Source organism: Rhinichthys klamathensis, unplaced genomic scaffold (assembly GCF_029890125.1).
Source record: "Rhinichthys klamathensis goyatoka isolate OS25496 unplaced genomic scaffold, OSU_Roscu_1.1 h1tg000051l_1, whole genome shotgun sequence".
Classification (NCBI taxonomy): domain Eukaryota; kingdom Metazoa; phylum Chordata; class Actinopteri; order Cypriniformes; family Leuciscidae; genus Rhinichthys; species Rhinichthys klamathensis.
In genome coordinates this window covers 2,247,629-2,264,755 of record NW_026606597.1, presented here as the reverse complement: position 1 = coordinate 2,264,755, position 17,127 = coordinate 2,247,629, and the positions used below count along the sequence as shown (strand labels likewise).

Below are 17,127 nucleotides of genomic sequence, written 5' to 3'. Positions count from 1 at the left end.
ATATTTGGCCTTGCTGGGGGTGTCAGATGTAATGCTAACGTTCTAATAGCCTATTAGTGCTTTGTTGCTACTTGTAATAGACTTGTTTTCATGCCCAAATTCGGGTTGGCTTTGTGTTTTTGTTGCTGCGGGTTCTGGAGAAATCGGTATCGTGTTGTTGAACTGAATGTAACGTTAGCACACCGCTGTTGCTCCATCCACGCATGCTACTTTAGCGAGGTTATAACGTTAGCTAGCTAACACACAACTGAACGGTAACGTAAATTCAGAAGTGTATTTATCGCACGAGCATGACGGCATATCTGCAGAGATGACCGTAACCAAATAGAAAATGCGTTATTATGTGCTGTAGGGTCAGGCGGAAGACGGAAAGCTGATGGCTGTGTGCCGTTAGCTCGCATCAGCTCTCATAGGCCACGTCGCCTGTGTGTGTTGATGTGTTTGATCTACTGACAGTGGCGTTGCATGAATGCAAACAAGGAAAAGCGAGAAGTCGCCAACTGTGCGGAAGGGACACGGAGGAATCGTCAAAGAAGTTGTATCACCAACTTCAGGACAACTCAAGGTTGCTGTAAGCCAAATGGGGAAGAACATATCTTTTTAGATAACTTGACAGAGCAGTGACTACATCACTCGTATTTTAACCTACGGCGCTCACACAAATCCAGAGGTCGTAATCTGTGCGCCTGCTCGATTACGATGATCGGCTTCAGTGCGAATCGACGTGGAGGTCGCCTCCCTTCCTTTATCCTGATCGTATTATTGGTGATTATCGTAATTTTGTCGTTTAACTACTGGAGCGTGTCCACTAAGCACGGGCGGCTGCTGGACGAGCTGGCCGAGGTGCAGACGCAGGTGAAGCGCACGGACGCGGCGCGCTCCCGCCTGGAGAAGAGAAACTCCGAGTTGATGATGCAGGTGGACACGCACCGGAAACAGATCGACCAGAAGGACGGAGACTATAGCGTGCTGGAGAGCAAACTGCAGGCCAGGGATACGCTGGTCAAATCATGCACCGATGAAAAGGTGGGTGAAAGAAAATCAACAAGAGGGGATGCTTTGCATACATCACTGATGTGCTTTTGTCTGTGACTCTAGCTACTGTCATACCTTTATTTATCCCTTCAAATTATTGAACTGTTTTGCCTGTGTCCTTCTGACTAAACTGATGTGGATCAGGGGTTTCAAACTTTACAGACCAGAAACATCCCATCCAAACTCTTAGCCAACCCCAGTATAAAAGATTAGTAACACTTTATAAGTAGTCTTAAGTGGCATGTGAAGGTCAAGTATGGTAACCCATACTCAGAATTTGTCCTCTGCATGATGTAACCCATCCAAATTAGTGCACACACATTAGGAGTAGTGAACACACACTGCAAACTGTGGACACACACACACATCCACAGCCATTTTTTCTGTGGCACCCAGGGAGCGATTGGGTTGAGGTGCCTTGCTTAAGGGCACCTCAGTCAGCCTGCCCAATAATTTTAATTTAAAACTTTAATTGTGATTATTACAGTGTATAATAGAGATTGAGAAATGTATCATCCAGGTCAATATGTTTTTTGCCTTTTTGTATTTGGCCATTTTGAGGTTTTCGTCATCATCTTAGCCAATTAACCAATGTATAATCCACAATCTTTCAAATATTTTTAGTTCATTGAATAAATATTGCATGAACATGTTCGTTTAGCAAATGCATGAAGTGTGGACCATTAGTTGAGCCAATGTCATTATGATTATTAGTCGACCACTGTTATATAGTGCAATGCTTAGCAGATCATGTTCAAGATGTTTTGAAAGAATGTTTTGTGTGTTATCTCCTTCATGGATAGATGGTTGGAAAGAGTAACCATGGCAGTCTCTCTATTAGGATAAATGCACATCCTGTATGTCTGTTTGCTTAGACCTTTGCTCAAGTTTGTGTTCTTTTTTATTGGTATTACTTAGTTAATGCAAACAGAGGAGTTTTATAGGTGATTGTAGGAGTTTTATAGGTGCAACATATAATGCCTTGTTTTGTGAATATACTATTTCACAGGAACATTCCTTATTACTGGAAGTAGTATTAGTTTTTTTTTCTTGTTAGCTTGTCGCACACACACAGTTGATTTAAAAGCAGATTACATATTGTTTCTAAAGGAGTAGGCAGTTTGCTGAAATGAACTGTTCTCTTTGTACCTGTTCTACTAGTTGTCTGCATGCAGTTTTCCCTTCGTGTGACGTGTTCAGTCAGCAGGTATGCGTGACCGACGGTGACGCACGCACTGACATTTGCTGTGCTGTTGTACTTTCAATGAAATAAGAATATATACAGGGTTCCAATGTTCATAAATTATGAAAAATGTAAATGCTGAACCTATTATATGTAAATAAATATCCCCCTCACCATTAAAATCAATCTAGTAAAAATGTGAGCTGACAGGACAGAGAGCATGCTGCTCTTTATGGATTCAAGCCTTAGGCTTCCCTCCCTGTGGTTGTGTGACACAGCTGAGAGCTCATGGTCAGGGCCTATCTGTGTGCACAGGGCTTCACACATCTCAGGCTCTTCCCACACAGTCCTCTGTCTCTTCTTCTTGATATTATATCATGATTGATTATCTTCTTGATAACATTTAGGGAGAATATGTATTAATAATTTAAATTGCATTGTTTAATGCCCTATCGCAATCCTATTCCCTTTCCATATTCATTTTCACCCTATGGTTTACAATAAATAGACTGATCGTCCTGGTTATTGTGAAAGGAGGGGATGTGGAAGATGTCACTGTCGCAGAAGTTCGATTTAGACACATTTCTGCTTGGGTTTTGTCTACCTGGAAAGGGACACATGAGCATTGATATTCCGTGTGCATTTGGATGCCCTGTACCTTTATAGATTGATTCCGTGCTGCAGCAAATGTTTGGTCGTATTGCTCACACAGGCCCCTTTACAGATTATTACCCTTTCACAGTCTTTGCTTACTGCAGTACTTTTAAAATGTGAATGAATCTTTGTAACCTTATTCTAGGCCTGTCACGATTATTGATTAATCGTATGATCGTGGTTGTTCTATCTAGTCGCAATTATTTGAGATAACCCCAATAATTGTGCTGTTTAAATAGAAATTACATTTTGGCGAAAGTTAAGCGCTTAAAGAAATGGCATCAAATACGCAATATTGTGTCTCCTTTTCTGTTGTGGTGGTAGGGACTAGGGAGAAGAAGGGCAGTCATAATGTGACAGAGTAAAGAATAGAAAAAGCACTGTAATAAAGTAGACAAAGATAGTCAACGGTCTTCCTTCATACTAAATTGTGTTGTGCGTTTAATCAGACCGCATCATTATATTATATTCAAATTTAGATATTATATAAATATTAGTTTTCACAGAATAAAAGTAAATCAAATGGGCCTATATTGTTATTTTTTTTTTTTATAATTTATATATTTGTATTATATTATATACAATTTCAAGTAATAAGATAACATGTTAGGCTTACACTGTAAGTGACATGAACAAAACCAGTAACTGAATTCAGCTAGTGGATTGACTTGAATAAATTGACAGCTATTGAGATAGCAGCTTTATTTACTCCTTTTATCTATTTTCCTCAGTTGATCATGACAACACATACTTGCATCTAAAGAGTCTAATTTGATACCTTTTCACTGTGTCATTTGTCATGGGATTAGGAATAGGATCTGTTCCATACTGCGAATGCTAACGCTGTCTGTCATCCTGTTTCCTATTCTGTTTATCGAAGGTGAAGAACCTGTGTGCCAATCTGCACACACAGACACACCCATTCTATTGTTCTTCCTTGTTCACTTGTGCTATGTGGTCTGTCCAGATAGGAAGCTATCATTTAGCATTGGCATTTGTCTCAGTGGCATTTGCCTGGATGACTTGTGCAAACCTGTATGGCCACTGCAGTGACGCCAAAGGCAGCAAGCAAGGGAAAAGCCAGAATTTCCAAATAAATTGAGCACTGGTGAAATGTATTTTTAATTCATATTGCTTGGGAATAAAAATGGTCTGAAACTCTGAATACATTAGAGTTGCACGATTCTGGACAAATTGAGAATCACAAATTTTTTTTTTGCTTCAAATAGAGATTCTCCAACGATTCTGAACTGACAACTAAACAAAATAACAATAACAAGTAATTTACTTCTGACAAAATATGTATTGCTGCAGTCTATTTAAAATTGTTTAATTAATTTGAACGAATTATTTTTTTTAAATCGGTTTGAATGATTCAATGACTCACTCATAAAGACTTCACTTGTTTCATTACTGGACGAATCAGTGTTTCTGAACAAATCTCTTGAATGAATGATTCAATGAGAAATACATTTTTTTTAAATAACTTGTCGCCACCTAGTGGATTAACAATGTTAATGGTACAGTCCTTATAAACTTGTCGCCACCTAGTGGTTGTACAATGCTGTTGGTACAGTCCTTATAAACAATCCTTTATAAACTTTTATCCCAGTACTTCTGTGATCATTTGAATATTTGCAATACTGTGTGAAGTTGAGTCTGTGTCCCTCTCTCACCTGCTGATGGTGGTAGGGCTTTTTTCTCCTACAGAGTGACTGATATTGATGCTGTAATTACTGGCCCATCTCCTGTGTGCGATACATTTTTTTTTTCTACTTTAAATCTGGTGACTGATCATCCCAATAGTGAAATCCACAGTAGCAGTGTGGTACCGTTTAGTTTATCATTAGGGGTCCATTTAAGGGCTCAAAGTCTGGCTTTTGCCATTAGCTTACGGTTGGTAGTTGCCAGTCCAGCAACTGCCACTGAGATGAATGAGGATGATTCAAAGCCCCTGTTTCCTCTCTGGGTGCAGAAAGAGTAATAGATGGAGGCATGGGTTTGAAACAAACACAATGGAAGCTCTTAACTGTTGAATTTTGCCTCCCTCACATTCAACAAATTGATTAGATGAAGCACCAGTATAAAACCTATAGAATAAGCATGCATAGGCATTCAGCTGACCCTTCAGCAGTGTTGGTGAGTACTGCATACACACACTGCTATTTTGCTGTCTGCTGGTAGCAGTAGCTCGAAGGTCGAAGCTTATCGGGCCTCTTTAATTGCACATTGCTCAGTCCTTATGTCTGCTGCACTTGCAGCTTAATTTGCTGTACTGACTATCTTCTTCTGCTTTGAGACGGGGCTCTGCTCTCAGCAAACTCAAGCTCTATGTCTACGTTCCCCTCAGTGAATTTGTCATCTGGATCACAGTTCCCTCTGAGCTTCCCTCTTTCAATCCCATCGCAAAATCACAGCCGCCTCTCTTCGGACAATACTGTTTGGGTGATAAAACAGGCTATGCTAAAGAATGTGTGGTATTGTTGGCAGCTTCACACAGTTTCTCATGGGTTCCACATGATGGGTTTTTGTCCAGAGGACGGTTTGATTTTCTAAATGCAGGGACTGATCTCAAAAGAAGGAAGTTAATTAACAAAGTCGGACAGATGCAATGCTGTTCTTCAGTCCAGGAGGAATAAAATGTTATATATTTATAGAGCTGGTAAGTCCCGCCCATCCGTAAAACTCCAAGTGGACCTCTAGGTTGAAAAAGCGTCAATGCAAGTGAATGAGAGAAAATAATTATTTTCTGATCCCGTTTGAATTGTGCTATGAATGTGAACATATGTTGTCTGTGAATGTTTTATATAATTTCTCATGTAACGAGTTTGACAGTATATTGTATGATTCTTTGGCTAGCAGTTGTGGAATAGACATAACGAGAAAGACTACTACTACACGTCGCATATGTGACGTCACCGCATAACACATTTTCCCTCCACAAATCACGGTGCGATAATCTAAGGAATTAGATCGAGATGCCTGTGTGTTTTGTACCCAAATGTCACCATTCAAACAAAACAGGCTGTTTAGCGGGATCCGTGTGCTAGTGGTGGTGACGTGTATCAAACGCGTCGAAAGCAGCGAAGAGTTGTAGTCCACAAAGTGCTCTCACACAAAGTCTAACCGTATGAAAATTCTACCCGCTAAATTGTAGCATTCTTTACACGAAAAATTATATAAAAAATTCACAGACAACATATGTTCACATTCATTGCAAAATTCAAACGGGATTAGAAAATAATTATTTTCTCTCATTCACTTGCATTGACGATTTTTCAACCTAGAGGTCCAGCGGGGTAAGCGGAAGGGGCGGGACTTACCAGCTCTATTATTTTATTGATTGATTGATTGAAAGAAGTTAATACTTTTATTCAGCAATGGCACATTAAATTGACACTAAAAGATTTCTATGTACTTTTGAGATTTCTATTCATCAAATAATCCTGAAAATATGTTTCCACCCATCGTTTACTGACCCTCAAGTTGTTCCAAACCTGTATGGGTTTCTTTCTTCTGTTGAACACAAAAGAAGATATTTTAAAGAATCTTGGTAACCAGACAGTTGACTGTAGCAATTTACTTCCATAGTAGGAAAAAAACAAATACTATGGAAGTCAATGGCTACCATCAACTGTCTGGTTACCAACATTCTTTAAAATATCATCTTTTGTGTTCAACAGAAGAAAAAAACTTGTACAGTTTTGGAACAACATGAGGGCGAGTAAGTGATGACAAAATGTTCATATTTGGGTGAACTATCTTTTTAAGCAGGAATAGTTCTCCTCCAACATTTATAATAATGAGAAATGTTTCTTGTTTATTTGAATGATTTCTGGAGGATCGTGTGAATTCTGCTTTACCATCACAGCCTTCACAGGAATAAATTACACTTTAAAATATAATAATATTGGACATTTACCTACAGGAAATAGATATTTCATATTACTGTTTCTACTGTACAATAAATTCAGTCTTGGTGAGCATAATAGACTTTCAAAATCATAAAAAAAAATCTTACTGACCCAAAACTTTTAAATGGTAGTGTAAAGTTTAGTTTTAGAGATTATTCAACCATAGCTACAAATGTGAGTTGTTGACTGTGGATATAATAATCAAACATTGATCTACATAGCACTCAAATTTGGGTAGTTGAAGTTAAGCATAGAAATTGGGGGAAAGTGAAAATCTATGAGAACAAAAAATTTTTTTTTAGTTTTTCCAGGATAAGCCCTTAAACTGTTACTTAAACGGACATGGGTCATCATATATTCTTAAAGTATGTTTTGTATATTACTCTATTCCTGTTTTCACTCAATTTTTGTGTTTTTCAGAATAAGCTGCAGAATGATGTCAGCGCCCAGATGTCTGAGATTCACAGACTGAAAGGTAAGAAGTGCACACAAGAGGGTGCTATTTCCCAGCTTCACGTCTTTGTCAGTGAAATAGGATTGTTGTGGAATATGCAAGTACAGCGCTATTTTTGTATGGTTGGGTTGTTCCTTCCTACTCCACCCTGATGTAAACCAATCATGGTATTCCACTGGCTGATTTTTTTTTTTAGATTGCGGTGTGTTTGACTGCTGATTTGGGGTATGTAGTCATGTTTGCGTGTACATTTACAGAACAGGTAAAAGAGTTGAGACAGGAGATCATCCGACAGGAAGACCAGCTGAGGGAAGTGCGGAAAAACAGCACCAATCTGGAGAAGAAGCTGGAATATGAGAGGTGAATACAAGCACTGGTGAACTTTCCCTGACCTAGAAGGAGGAGTCTTGTTTTCTGTGCACTTCTATTCCTACATTTGGTAGTAATGGTTAAGATGTTCGACAAGTTGATCATGTATGATATAAATGTAACATTCATTGCAGCTTGCAGTGTGGCAGACAAATCACAGAGCTGAAGGCAGAATATGAGGAGAGCAAGAAAAGAGTGGAAGAAGAGGCAGCAAAACTCAGACAGGTATGCTGTGAATGATTTGAATAGTGTAAACTCTGGCTTGTCTTAAAGGGATAGTTCACCCAAAAATGAAAATTACCTCATGATCTACTCATCCTCAAGCCATCCTAGGTGTATATGACATTCTTCTTTCAGACGAATACAATCCAAGTTATATAAAAAGTCCTGGCTCTTATAATGACACTAATAAAGGCCTTCTGAAGCGAAGCAATGTGTTCATGTAAGAAAAATATCCATATTTAAAACTTTATTGACTAAAATAACTAGCTTCTGGCAGACGGCCTACGCAAGTCGGCTTACGCCAAAACTTGACGATGTATGATGTGGATATTTTTCTTACATGAACGCATTGCTTCAGAAGGCCTTTATTAACCCCCCAGAGCCGTGTGGATTACTTTTATCATGGATGGATGCACTTTTATGGACTTTTAACAGAAACCGGCCATTCACTGCCATTATAAAGCTTGGAAGAGCCAGGACATTTTTTAATATAACTCCGTATTGTATTCGTCTGAAAGAAGAATGTCATATACACCTAGGATGGCTTCAGGGTGAGTAAATCATGGGGTAATTTTCATTTTTGGGTGAACTATCCCTTTAAATCACAAACTTCACCAAAACAAAAAAAACTTGCATTTCAGAGTTTATTAGAGAATCGTAAAGCAGATGCAGGGGATCGGCAGATGGAGGTGGATCTTGATCAGTCCAACAAAAGAAAAGAGGACACCGCAGAGCGCCACACAGTGGCTGCACAGCGAAATGATGGCCCAGTTCCTAAAGGTAAAGCCAATGTGCAGATACTCATTATATGTGGGGCTACCTCTCTCTTCTATCTCTCGTCTCCAGATGGTCCAAAATGCGGCTGCCCGTCTGCTCACTGGCAGCCGAAAACGAGATCACATCACCCCAATCCTACGCTCTCTGCACTGGTTACCAGTCCGTTTCAGAATTGATTTTAAAATTGTATTATTTGTTTATAAATCTCTTAGCAACTAGTCCCCAAAATACCTTTCTGATTTAATTATTACTCATAACCCATCCAGATCACTCAGATTAAGAGATCAACATCTTTTGGCTGCTCCACGATCTCGCTTAAAACGCAGAGGTGATCGAGCTTTTGCAGTAGTCGGCCCTAAGCTGTGGAACACCCTACCACTACATATTAAATCAGCTCCCACACTTGCTGAATTCTAATCTTTGCTGAAAACACATTTTTTCTCTTATGTGTTTAATATACCTTAACTTATGTTTTCTTGTCTTGCCTTGCTTAGTCTTTCTTACTTTACTGTACAGCACTTTGGCCAACCAAGGTTGATTTTAAATGTGCTCTATAAATAAAATTGATTGGATTTGATACTTGGGGTGCAACGATACACAAAACCGACGGTTCGGTACTTCCCACGGTTTTGACGTCTTGGTTCGGTGAGGTTTAATGAAAAAAATTTGTCTCTTTAAATTAATTCAATTACAGTTAAACATTTCTCAAGGATAAAAAAAAAAGATCTGCTAATGCTAAACTATATAGGGAGCCCGCACATTACTATAACATTAAAGGTTAACAACAGACAGAGCCTAAATTCAGATGCTATTTATATTTTAGATATAATAATCAACACTCAACACATTGTATGAAAACATGTAAACTGAACAAAAGGCAGTTTTTGCATTAACTTATGGTTTTACTCTAATTCGTTATTGAAATATAATTTACACAGTTGCTGTCATTTTCATGAAAGATATTTTAAACATACATTAAATAATCAAGATATCATTAACAGGTTAAGTAAAATATAATTTATAGGCTAATATAGTGCATTTATTTAGTGAAAGAGTTCATTTCTATAGGAACCAACAAGCTGTGGACACTGAATGACTTCTGCTGAGGTAAATATAATGCTATGTGACAAACTAAGCTGTTTTATTGACGTCTTTCTGCTGATTGAGCGATTACACGAGTTATGATGCCTTTCAGTAAATATACTGTATCTTTCAATATACCTTCAGGTTTATTCTGTAACTGAGGAAGAGATGATCGCGTTTACTCTCGCTCCGCGCTGCCGCTTGAAATGAAGAGCTAGTACAACGATCGGTCACGCCACATCAAAGAGCACCAAAACGGCATTTATTGTTTGAATTTCGTGATCAAATAGACAGAAATTGAAGTATTACACCTTGCTTATTATCGAAAGTAACAAAACACAGAGCTTGCTATTATATGATGTTAATGGTGGTTAGGCTACAACACTGAATTCGTTGTGTACACAAGACATGAGGTCCAATGATCCAGGGTTGGGGCGTGTTCGGTACGCCATGAGAGTATCGCGATACGTATCGTGGGTCCTGTATCGCGATTTTTCGCTTCGGTTTGAATATCGTTACACCCCTAGCAGATACATATACATTTTGGTTGGAAAAAAAACCTTTTGACATCTCTTGCTTTTTTCTTTCACATTCACTCAAGATGATATGGTTAAACCTGGTAGCGATGCTGGCATGCCTGGCATTGAGGACAGTGAAGTGGGCAAGATAGAAGATGGACAGTTTGGTGAGTATCACAAAGTACATTTTTAGATTTCATTGAACCAACAAGTCATCTTTGTTCAGTGCTGGTCAGTAACAGAGTGAATAAACTCTACAGCATGCTTAAAATAAGGGTGCATGTCAGTTACTTCATTCAGAGATACATTTAATGTTTCTCCAGCCTTAAAGAAGCCAGCCATCACGCCGCAAAAACACATGGAGCCGGCGGAGGCTGCGGCACTGCTGAAGGAGGAGAGGGCAGGGTTTGGAGCTGGAGCCGGTGCCAGACCAGGGGATGATTTGGCCCATGGGCAACCGCTGGACCGACCAGACATACCCCATGATGAAAACCTGCGTTTGGGGAACCATGACGTCCCTGTGCTGCAGCAGGTTCCAAAAGCAGTGGCTGACAACCCCATGCTGTTTGACGAGGATAATAAAGCAGGCATGAAGGCAGATGAGTTTGGGGAGCAGCGCAGACAGCTGGGAGGTTAGAGGTCATGTTTTATCAGTGCTTATAACACTTTTCAATTGTTGGTTGTTACAAATGTGATGCAGGACCCAAACATACACTCACACACATACTTGCTATGCAGCCAGTAAGGATTAAATTACAGGGCACACAAAATTACTCTTTTTTTCCCTAAGTAGAATACTTTCGCCTTTATACTACTATTAATATTACTATATATATATACTACTAATATTACTACTATTTTTTTATTATTTAATATTAGATGTGCACATTAGTCTATATTTCTCCATTTCTGGATGAAATTATAAAAAAAACTTTATCAAAACACTGTTATTTCCTTCAGGCAATGCAAACATAGTTTTGTTCTTGTATTTGTGTATGGCCCCTGATTTTTTCCTTACTGGGGAAACCATGCTTTTTATTTTTTTTATTAGTAGTAGCGATTCTGTACTTTTGTGTGTATCTTTTGGGCCTCTTCCTTCTGTTTTTTTTTTTTTTTTTTTTTTTACATGAGCCTATGTATTTCCTATGTCATTATTGAAGTTTGTTTTTACTTTCACTGTTTTTCACCAGGAAATAATGGAGATTAGAGGCATGCTGTCATATAACACTCTCCACTTACAGAAATGTACCTCTTTAATGTCAAGTGCTCTTTCTGTCCTTTTTTTATTAGCTGAAGGCTTGAAGGCAGAGGGAGTTGTACTTCCTCCTCCTCCTAACCCGGCTCAGGTTCTTCCCAAACCCATTGACCTGCACAATGGCAGAGAACCTGTGCACGCTGACCCCCCGCGTCACCGTCAGAGTGAGTATTGAACCGTACAGGGGTGGGGACTGGGGATGGGGCTGTGGCTGTGGCTGTTTCTGAAGATGACAAGACAAATCGTCAGCTATCCTCTTGTTACGTCATGATGTATCAAATACTGTTTCGGGGTACAACTCTCCACTCTCTTTCAAGTGAGAATACTGAGTCTCAACAGCTTTTTATGTGCTCTGTTCATTTACAGCACACATTTAAGCTAGGTTCTTTGTAAAAAACTGCACACTACAGTCTCCGGGCTCATAGCGTCCCGGACACCATTAATTTAACAATTCAGAAAAGATGAATCACTGTCTGGCGATCTGAAATTTCGGTATGGAGATAAAGGTAGGATCAGGATTTTTTTGGTATTACAACAGCACACCGTGAGTGTAATTTAGCACCATTGGCATGTGATAGAGAATTTGAACCTACACTTCAGACTTAACAACCGGATACTGATATTCCCAGATTCTCTGAACCTCAGTCTTCACTTTCATGTATGTTATCATTTGGTGGTTTCCATAAAGTTTCAATGGGTTACCTTCATGTATATAGGCTCTCCCATCTTAAAAGAATATATCTCACATAAATTGTCATTCAAAACCTGATTTTAAGCTTTGTTGCCTAGAACACAAATTGAGAAAAAAAGAATGTCACTCTTTTGTGTTCCACGTAAGATAAATTAATATGGTTTAAAAATAACATACGGGTGAGTAAGTGCTTTTCATTTTTGGGTAACTATCTCTTTAAGACTTCCACTGGGGTTTGATGCAGCAGAAGCTGGCACTATTCAAGCCAGTTCACAGCCTTAAATCAATCACTTTGAGGTATATTTGTGTGAAATGCAGATTGTAAAGCTGTACACACTTCTGCATTTGTCAATATCTGACATACACTCACACACATACTTACTATTCAGGCAGTAAGGATTAAATTACTGGGCACAAAAAAATTACTCTTCATCGTCTTTTTCCCTAAGCAGAATACTTTCGCCTTTATAGAATTACTACTATCTGGGCAAGCAGCAAGCATAAAGTCCAGCATTAATGTTTGTGTCTGTAAATAGACAGAGAAGGTAGTAGACTGGGTTCTCTGCTGATTACTGCGCTGCCTGACTTTGCTCCCTCTGCTAAACTCCTCCACACCACCATGTACCCCATTCCACCCAGCCTTCCTTTCTTCTGTGTAAAGTCCTCTACCACCAGCTCCATTCCTCACTTGTCCTCTGAGATTTTATTTCCTTTGGGACTAAAATATGGCATATACTTTTTTTGGTCTTTTTATTTTAACCCCATTACTTTCAGTGTAGTCTCATTGTCCTCTCTTTGCTCTTCATTGTCTTAAATATGCTTCTGATCTGTTTGCCTTTCTTACTTTCTTTTCCTTTTCCTTTAATGCCCTTGTTTCTCTGTCTTTTAACTCTTTCAAATTTTGCTTGTTCCTTTTTTTTCGTCTTTTCTTTCTTTCTCTCTTTCCTGATGGGGCCCATCTCTGCCCCTGCAGGCCGTTTCTTTGATGAAAATGAGTCCCCTGTAGATCCGCAACACGGCAATAAGCTAGCGGACTATAACGGGGATGATGGCAACGTAGGTGAGTATGAGGCGGACAAGCAGGCTGAGCTGGCCTACAATGAGGAAGAGGATGGTGATGGTGGGGAGGAAGACGTCCAAGGTGAGCCAGGGGGATTGCGACTGCTTTGCTATTCCATCTCCTCTCCCCCTCCCTTGTGCTGGTGCTGTTCTGCTATATTAAGCTGCTGGTTCAGTCATCATGGGCTCACAGCATACTGAAGTACTGCCAGTTAATTTGGCCTAATGCTTGTGGAAGGTGTCAATCACAGGCGAAGCCCTCACCTCAGTGTGCTGAAAGCATGTGTGGATGAGAAAGAAAGATATGAGTGTGAGATCCTTAACCTTTCTGGACCATGTGGTTATGAGACTGAACCTTCTCTCCCAGCATGCCTCATTCGGCTCTTCCAGTCATTGTCTTTACTAATCAGCGTGCTAGTGTGTAGAGTTATTGTGTTGTCAGTGCATGTGAAAGCCATAATGCTGTGTTGAATCCTTTTCACAAGGGCTTGGGGTTTTAAATGGGCTACTTTGAAATCACTGTTAACTGTAGACTTGGCCATCTTATTTCATCTTGCCAATTTTTATCGGCTTCCTGTATTGCTTAACACTTATGACAGTTGTAAACTCTACATCTCATACACCATGTTCACAATGCAAAGTTTAGGGATTGACAACTGCATGTAAGTGCAAGAATAAATTCTGTAAATTCTGTCTGTGTCTGCCATAGTTGATATTATGGCTGCGTGATATTTCAACATAGCTAGTGTTTTTGTGATAACAGAAAATGTTATACTGGTGAAAAGTCTGTTTCAGGTCAAAACAGGTAGCAGAGAATAAACTAAGCGTTTGTGTGTGTGTGTGTGTGTGCATGCACGAGAGTGTACACTGATAATGTAGGGAAGACAATTAACAAGCCATTGTGATGCTCTCATAGCAAACTGGTCAAGTAAGCTAGTCACGCGAGGAAAGACAATAGGAGGAAGGCAATACAGTAAACTCAACTCTGTTTCAGGTGTTTTTGTTTTTTGATGTAGTGAGATCAAGGCAGACAAGCAATGATAATCTTAGAGATCAAAGTTGAAAAAGGAATTATAAATTTAATTATTTATATAAATATAATATAATTTAAAAATTATTAAAATGTAGCAAATAAGGTAAATCTAAGAATTAATATTCAAAGTATTGTATGTAAATAAGTTTAAATTTAAACGCTGTCAAAATAATTCTAGTTCATATGGCTACGTGGAAGCAATAAATAATTCTGTATTATAAATTTTTAAGGCCAGACAAGTAATTTGTTGAGGTCAATTTGTAAAGAAATACTACACGCCTGCGCACATATATATTTAAATGCGCATAGACTAAACACGTAATACTCATGTGCACGCCATCAGCGTTTTCACAGGTTTGTGTTTTTGAAGTTTGCGCAGAGACTTTTTTTTTTTTTTTCTACATTTTTTTTTTTCTTGGCTTCCACCTTGGAACCTATTTCAAGGTTTGCGTTCTCGAGTTCACTATTGTTGTGCGAATGAGCGGGCCGGAGCGCGTTAAGGGTTTTCGGTTAGAACGGTGTCGTGTAAGCGGCCCCTAAGTTAATAACTTATGGTCTTTGCAACGGAAGTGAATCAATCAAAACTAACTTTAGCTGGACAATAACTTTATTCTAGAGCTGCCATAAAGCCAAAACAATCTGTTACTTTAATTTCCTATTATCACTGTAAAGCTGCTTTGAAACAATCTATATTGTTAAAAGCACTATATAAATGAAGGTGACTTGACTTGTAACATGATGTTTGTGAAGATCAGAGTATTGAGAAAGGTCCAAATGAAGTAATGAAAATGAAATAAAATGTTTGCAGAATATAAGGAGATGTAGAAGAACAACAAAATAAGAACAATGAATATATATTCAGGAAAACTTGCATCCTCCTAAACTTTTTGTTTTGGTAAGAAAAGGTCAAAGACTTATCCATAATGTCATAGTTGGTGTAACGGCTAGGTTGGAGTGACCAGTCAAATGCTACGGTTGCAAAGAAAATAGATAAAGGTGTGGTTTTGACACCTTGGAATGCGTCCAATATTTAACAAAACACAAGTAACTAAGATATATCTCTTGTATATGCGCATGTGAGTACAACATGCATATTCTTGGTTAATATGAAAGCGCTATATAAATGCCTCCATCCATTCATTCATTCATTCTTGGAGAATACTAATGAATATCAATCAAACAGAATAAAAGATAAGTGTAAATGAGTAACAATAATGAGTAAATACTTGAATATATGATGGAGGTTAATATATTAAGTATGAATGTCTGAATGCATGAATTCAAAGATAAAATTGCTAAAGACCAAATGAATGAATGAATAGTATGGATAGGAAAATATTAAGAAAATCACTAGAAACATTGACCGTTTGGACACACCAGTTTCTAGTATTTTTTGTTTTTTGTCTGTTTGTTTTTTGCATTGATATTAAAATGACTTTCTCAGATTTATTTTTGTAAATGCTCCAGTAAAAGACTGCTGTTCACTTTCAGAAGTTGTCGTAAAACATATTGGTTAAATAATTTTCAGTTTTTAAATATATTTAAATACAAGTTTACATTTATTTTACACACTTGGAGCTTTATTGTATCACATCTTTCTTCAGTATTATGCAGCCCTAGTTGATATAGTGATAACCATAGAAACGTGTTGGCAGCTGTAAATATTAAGCATAGCCATTTTTGACTAAATAAATATTACCAACTAGAGACGTAAAAATTGTTCGTAAACCAAAAAGATCAGGCAGTGACAACCGTATTTATATAAAATATGCGTGAAACCAACTTCTTTAAAAAGCAACAAACACTGCCTCTTCTGGCAGAATAACTCCTGTATTCAGTATGAACACAGAATAGTTTATGAGATTCATTCATTCAAATGGGGTTGTCACTCCCAACACTTTGCAGTGTGTATGTGGCTTTAGTAGCTTTCACTATTATTAGTTTGAATGTTTCTTTGAAAGTTGGATATATTTTCTTAAAGCCATGAAAGTTAAGCTAGTTAGCTAGTCAGCCGTTGTTGTGATTTATAAACACTGAATTGTAATTATCCTTCTTGTTGTATCTTTCAGACGATGAAGACCGGGAAGCTCCAGGTGAAAGGGCTGTGGATTACGGAAAGCGACATCAAGCCATTGATGTGCTGTAGTCCCGTCCCGTCTCTCAAAAATTCTGACAATGAAGTAGCCAAGAGATGAAAAAGAACTTTGGATTTCAGTTGTGATTTTGGTATCATTTACAATTGGAGACATTCAGACTATTCAAACTATTTCAGTCTTCAGAGACGAACAAGTTTCAGCGGTTACGACTGTGAAATCAATGACTGTGGATGAGATTTTTTTCAACTTAAATGCGACAAAGTGATTTCATGATCTTCTGCAAATGTTTGCTTGCACATGTTTGCTTGATTTGAGAGTATTGTTTTCATGTTGGGTTTTTTTGTCCCCATCTGTAGCACATGTCTAACAGAAGTAAGTTTTGGAACTATTATTTTATACAAATGTCTTTTTGTTTGTAATTTTTTTTCTTTCTTTTTTTTGGTGGGATAATAAAATGCCTTCTCCAGGCACTGGAGGACGCGACTGTGAATACTAGATAATACGGAAATAATTATTCTCTGTGTGATTCACAAAGTGGAACATATTGATATTACTGGTGGAAAGTACCTCTAGAACACCAGTTTTTTGTTTTTGCTGAAAAGCAAAATCTCCCTTTTATCTTTTTGGACAACTGTTGCTAAATGGAAGTGTAAACAATGGGAAGATGCAATTAAGTTGCTGTTCAACTTTTAACCTCTCTGGTACAAAATGACACTAAATGGCCAGACAATAATCTTTTTTTTTTTTTTTTAACTACTGTTTTCTGATTCTGAAGGAGCACTCA

General features: G+C 38.2%; 1 protein-coding gene and 1 long non-coding RNA gene across 3 annotated transcripts; one reads left to right on the top strand and one right to left on the bottom strand.

Annotated features, from left to right (window-relative positions):
* The first annotated feature begins 239 nt into the window (after positions 1-239).
* Positions 240-16,405, top strand: golm2 (golgi membrane protein 2). Of its 2 annotated transcripts, XM_056247993.1 has the most exons (10): positions 240-1,026; positions 7,207-7,261; positions 7,498-7,600; positions 7,744-7,834; positions 8,473-8,611; positions 10,293-10,376; positions 10,533-10,841; positions 11,500-11,628; positions 13,129-13,296; positions 16,317-16,405. In XM_056247993.1, exons 1-10 carry the CDS (start codon positions 700-702, stop codon positions 16,391-16,393), a joined length of 1,482 nt encoding a protein of 493 aa, XP_056103968.1. In that variant the 5' UTR covers positions 240-699; the 3' UTR covers positions 16,394-16,405. The 2 variants fall into 2 exon arrangements, with proteins under 2 accessions (XP_056103968.1, XP_056103969.1); XM_056247994.1 differs by lacking the exon at positions 13,129-13,296.
* Positions 12,702-13,117, bottom strand: LOC130083031 (uncharacterized). The gene is made up of 2 exons (XR_008806808.1): positions 13,000-13,117; positions 12,702-12,964 (listed from the first exon to the last, which is right to left on the bottom strand). It is a non-coding gene; the product is annotated as an uncharacterized LOC130083031 (long non-coding RNA).
* Positions 16,406-17,127: the final 722 nt, after the last annotated feature.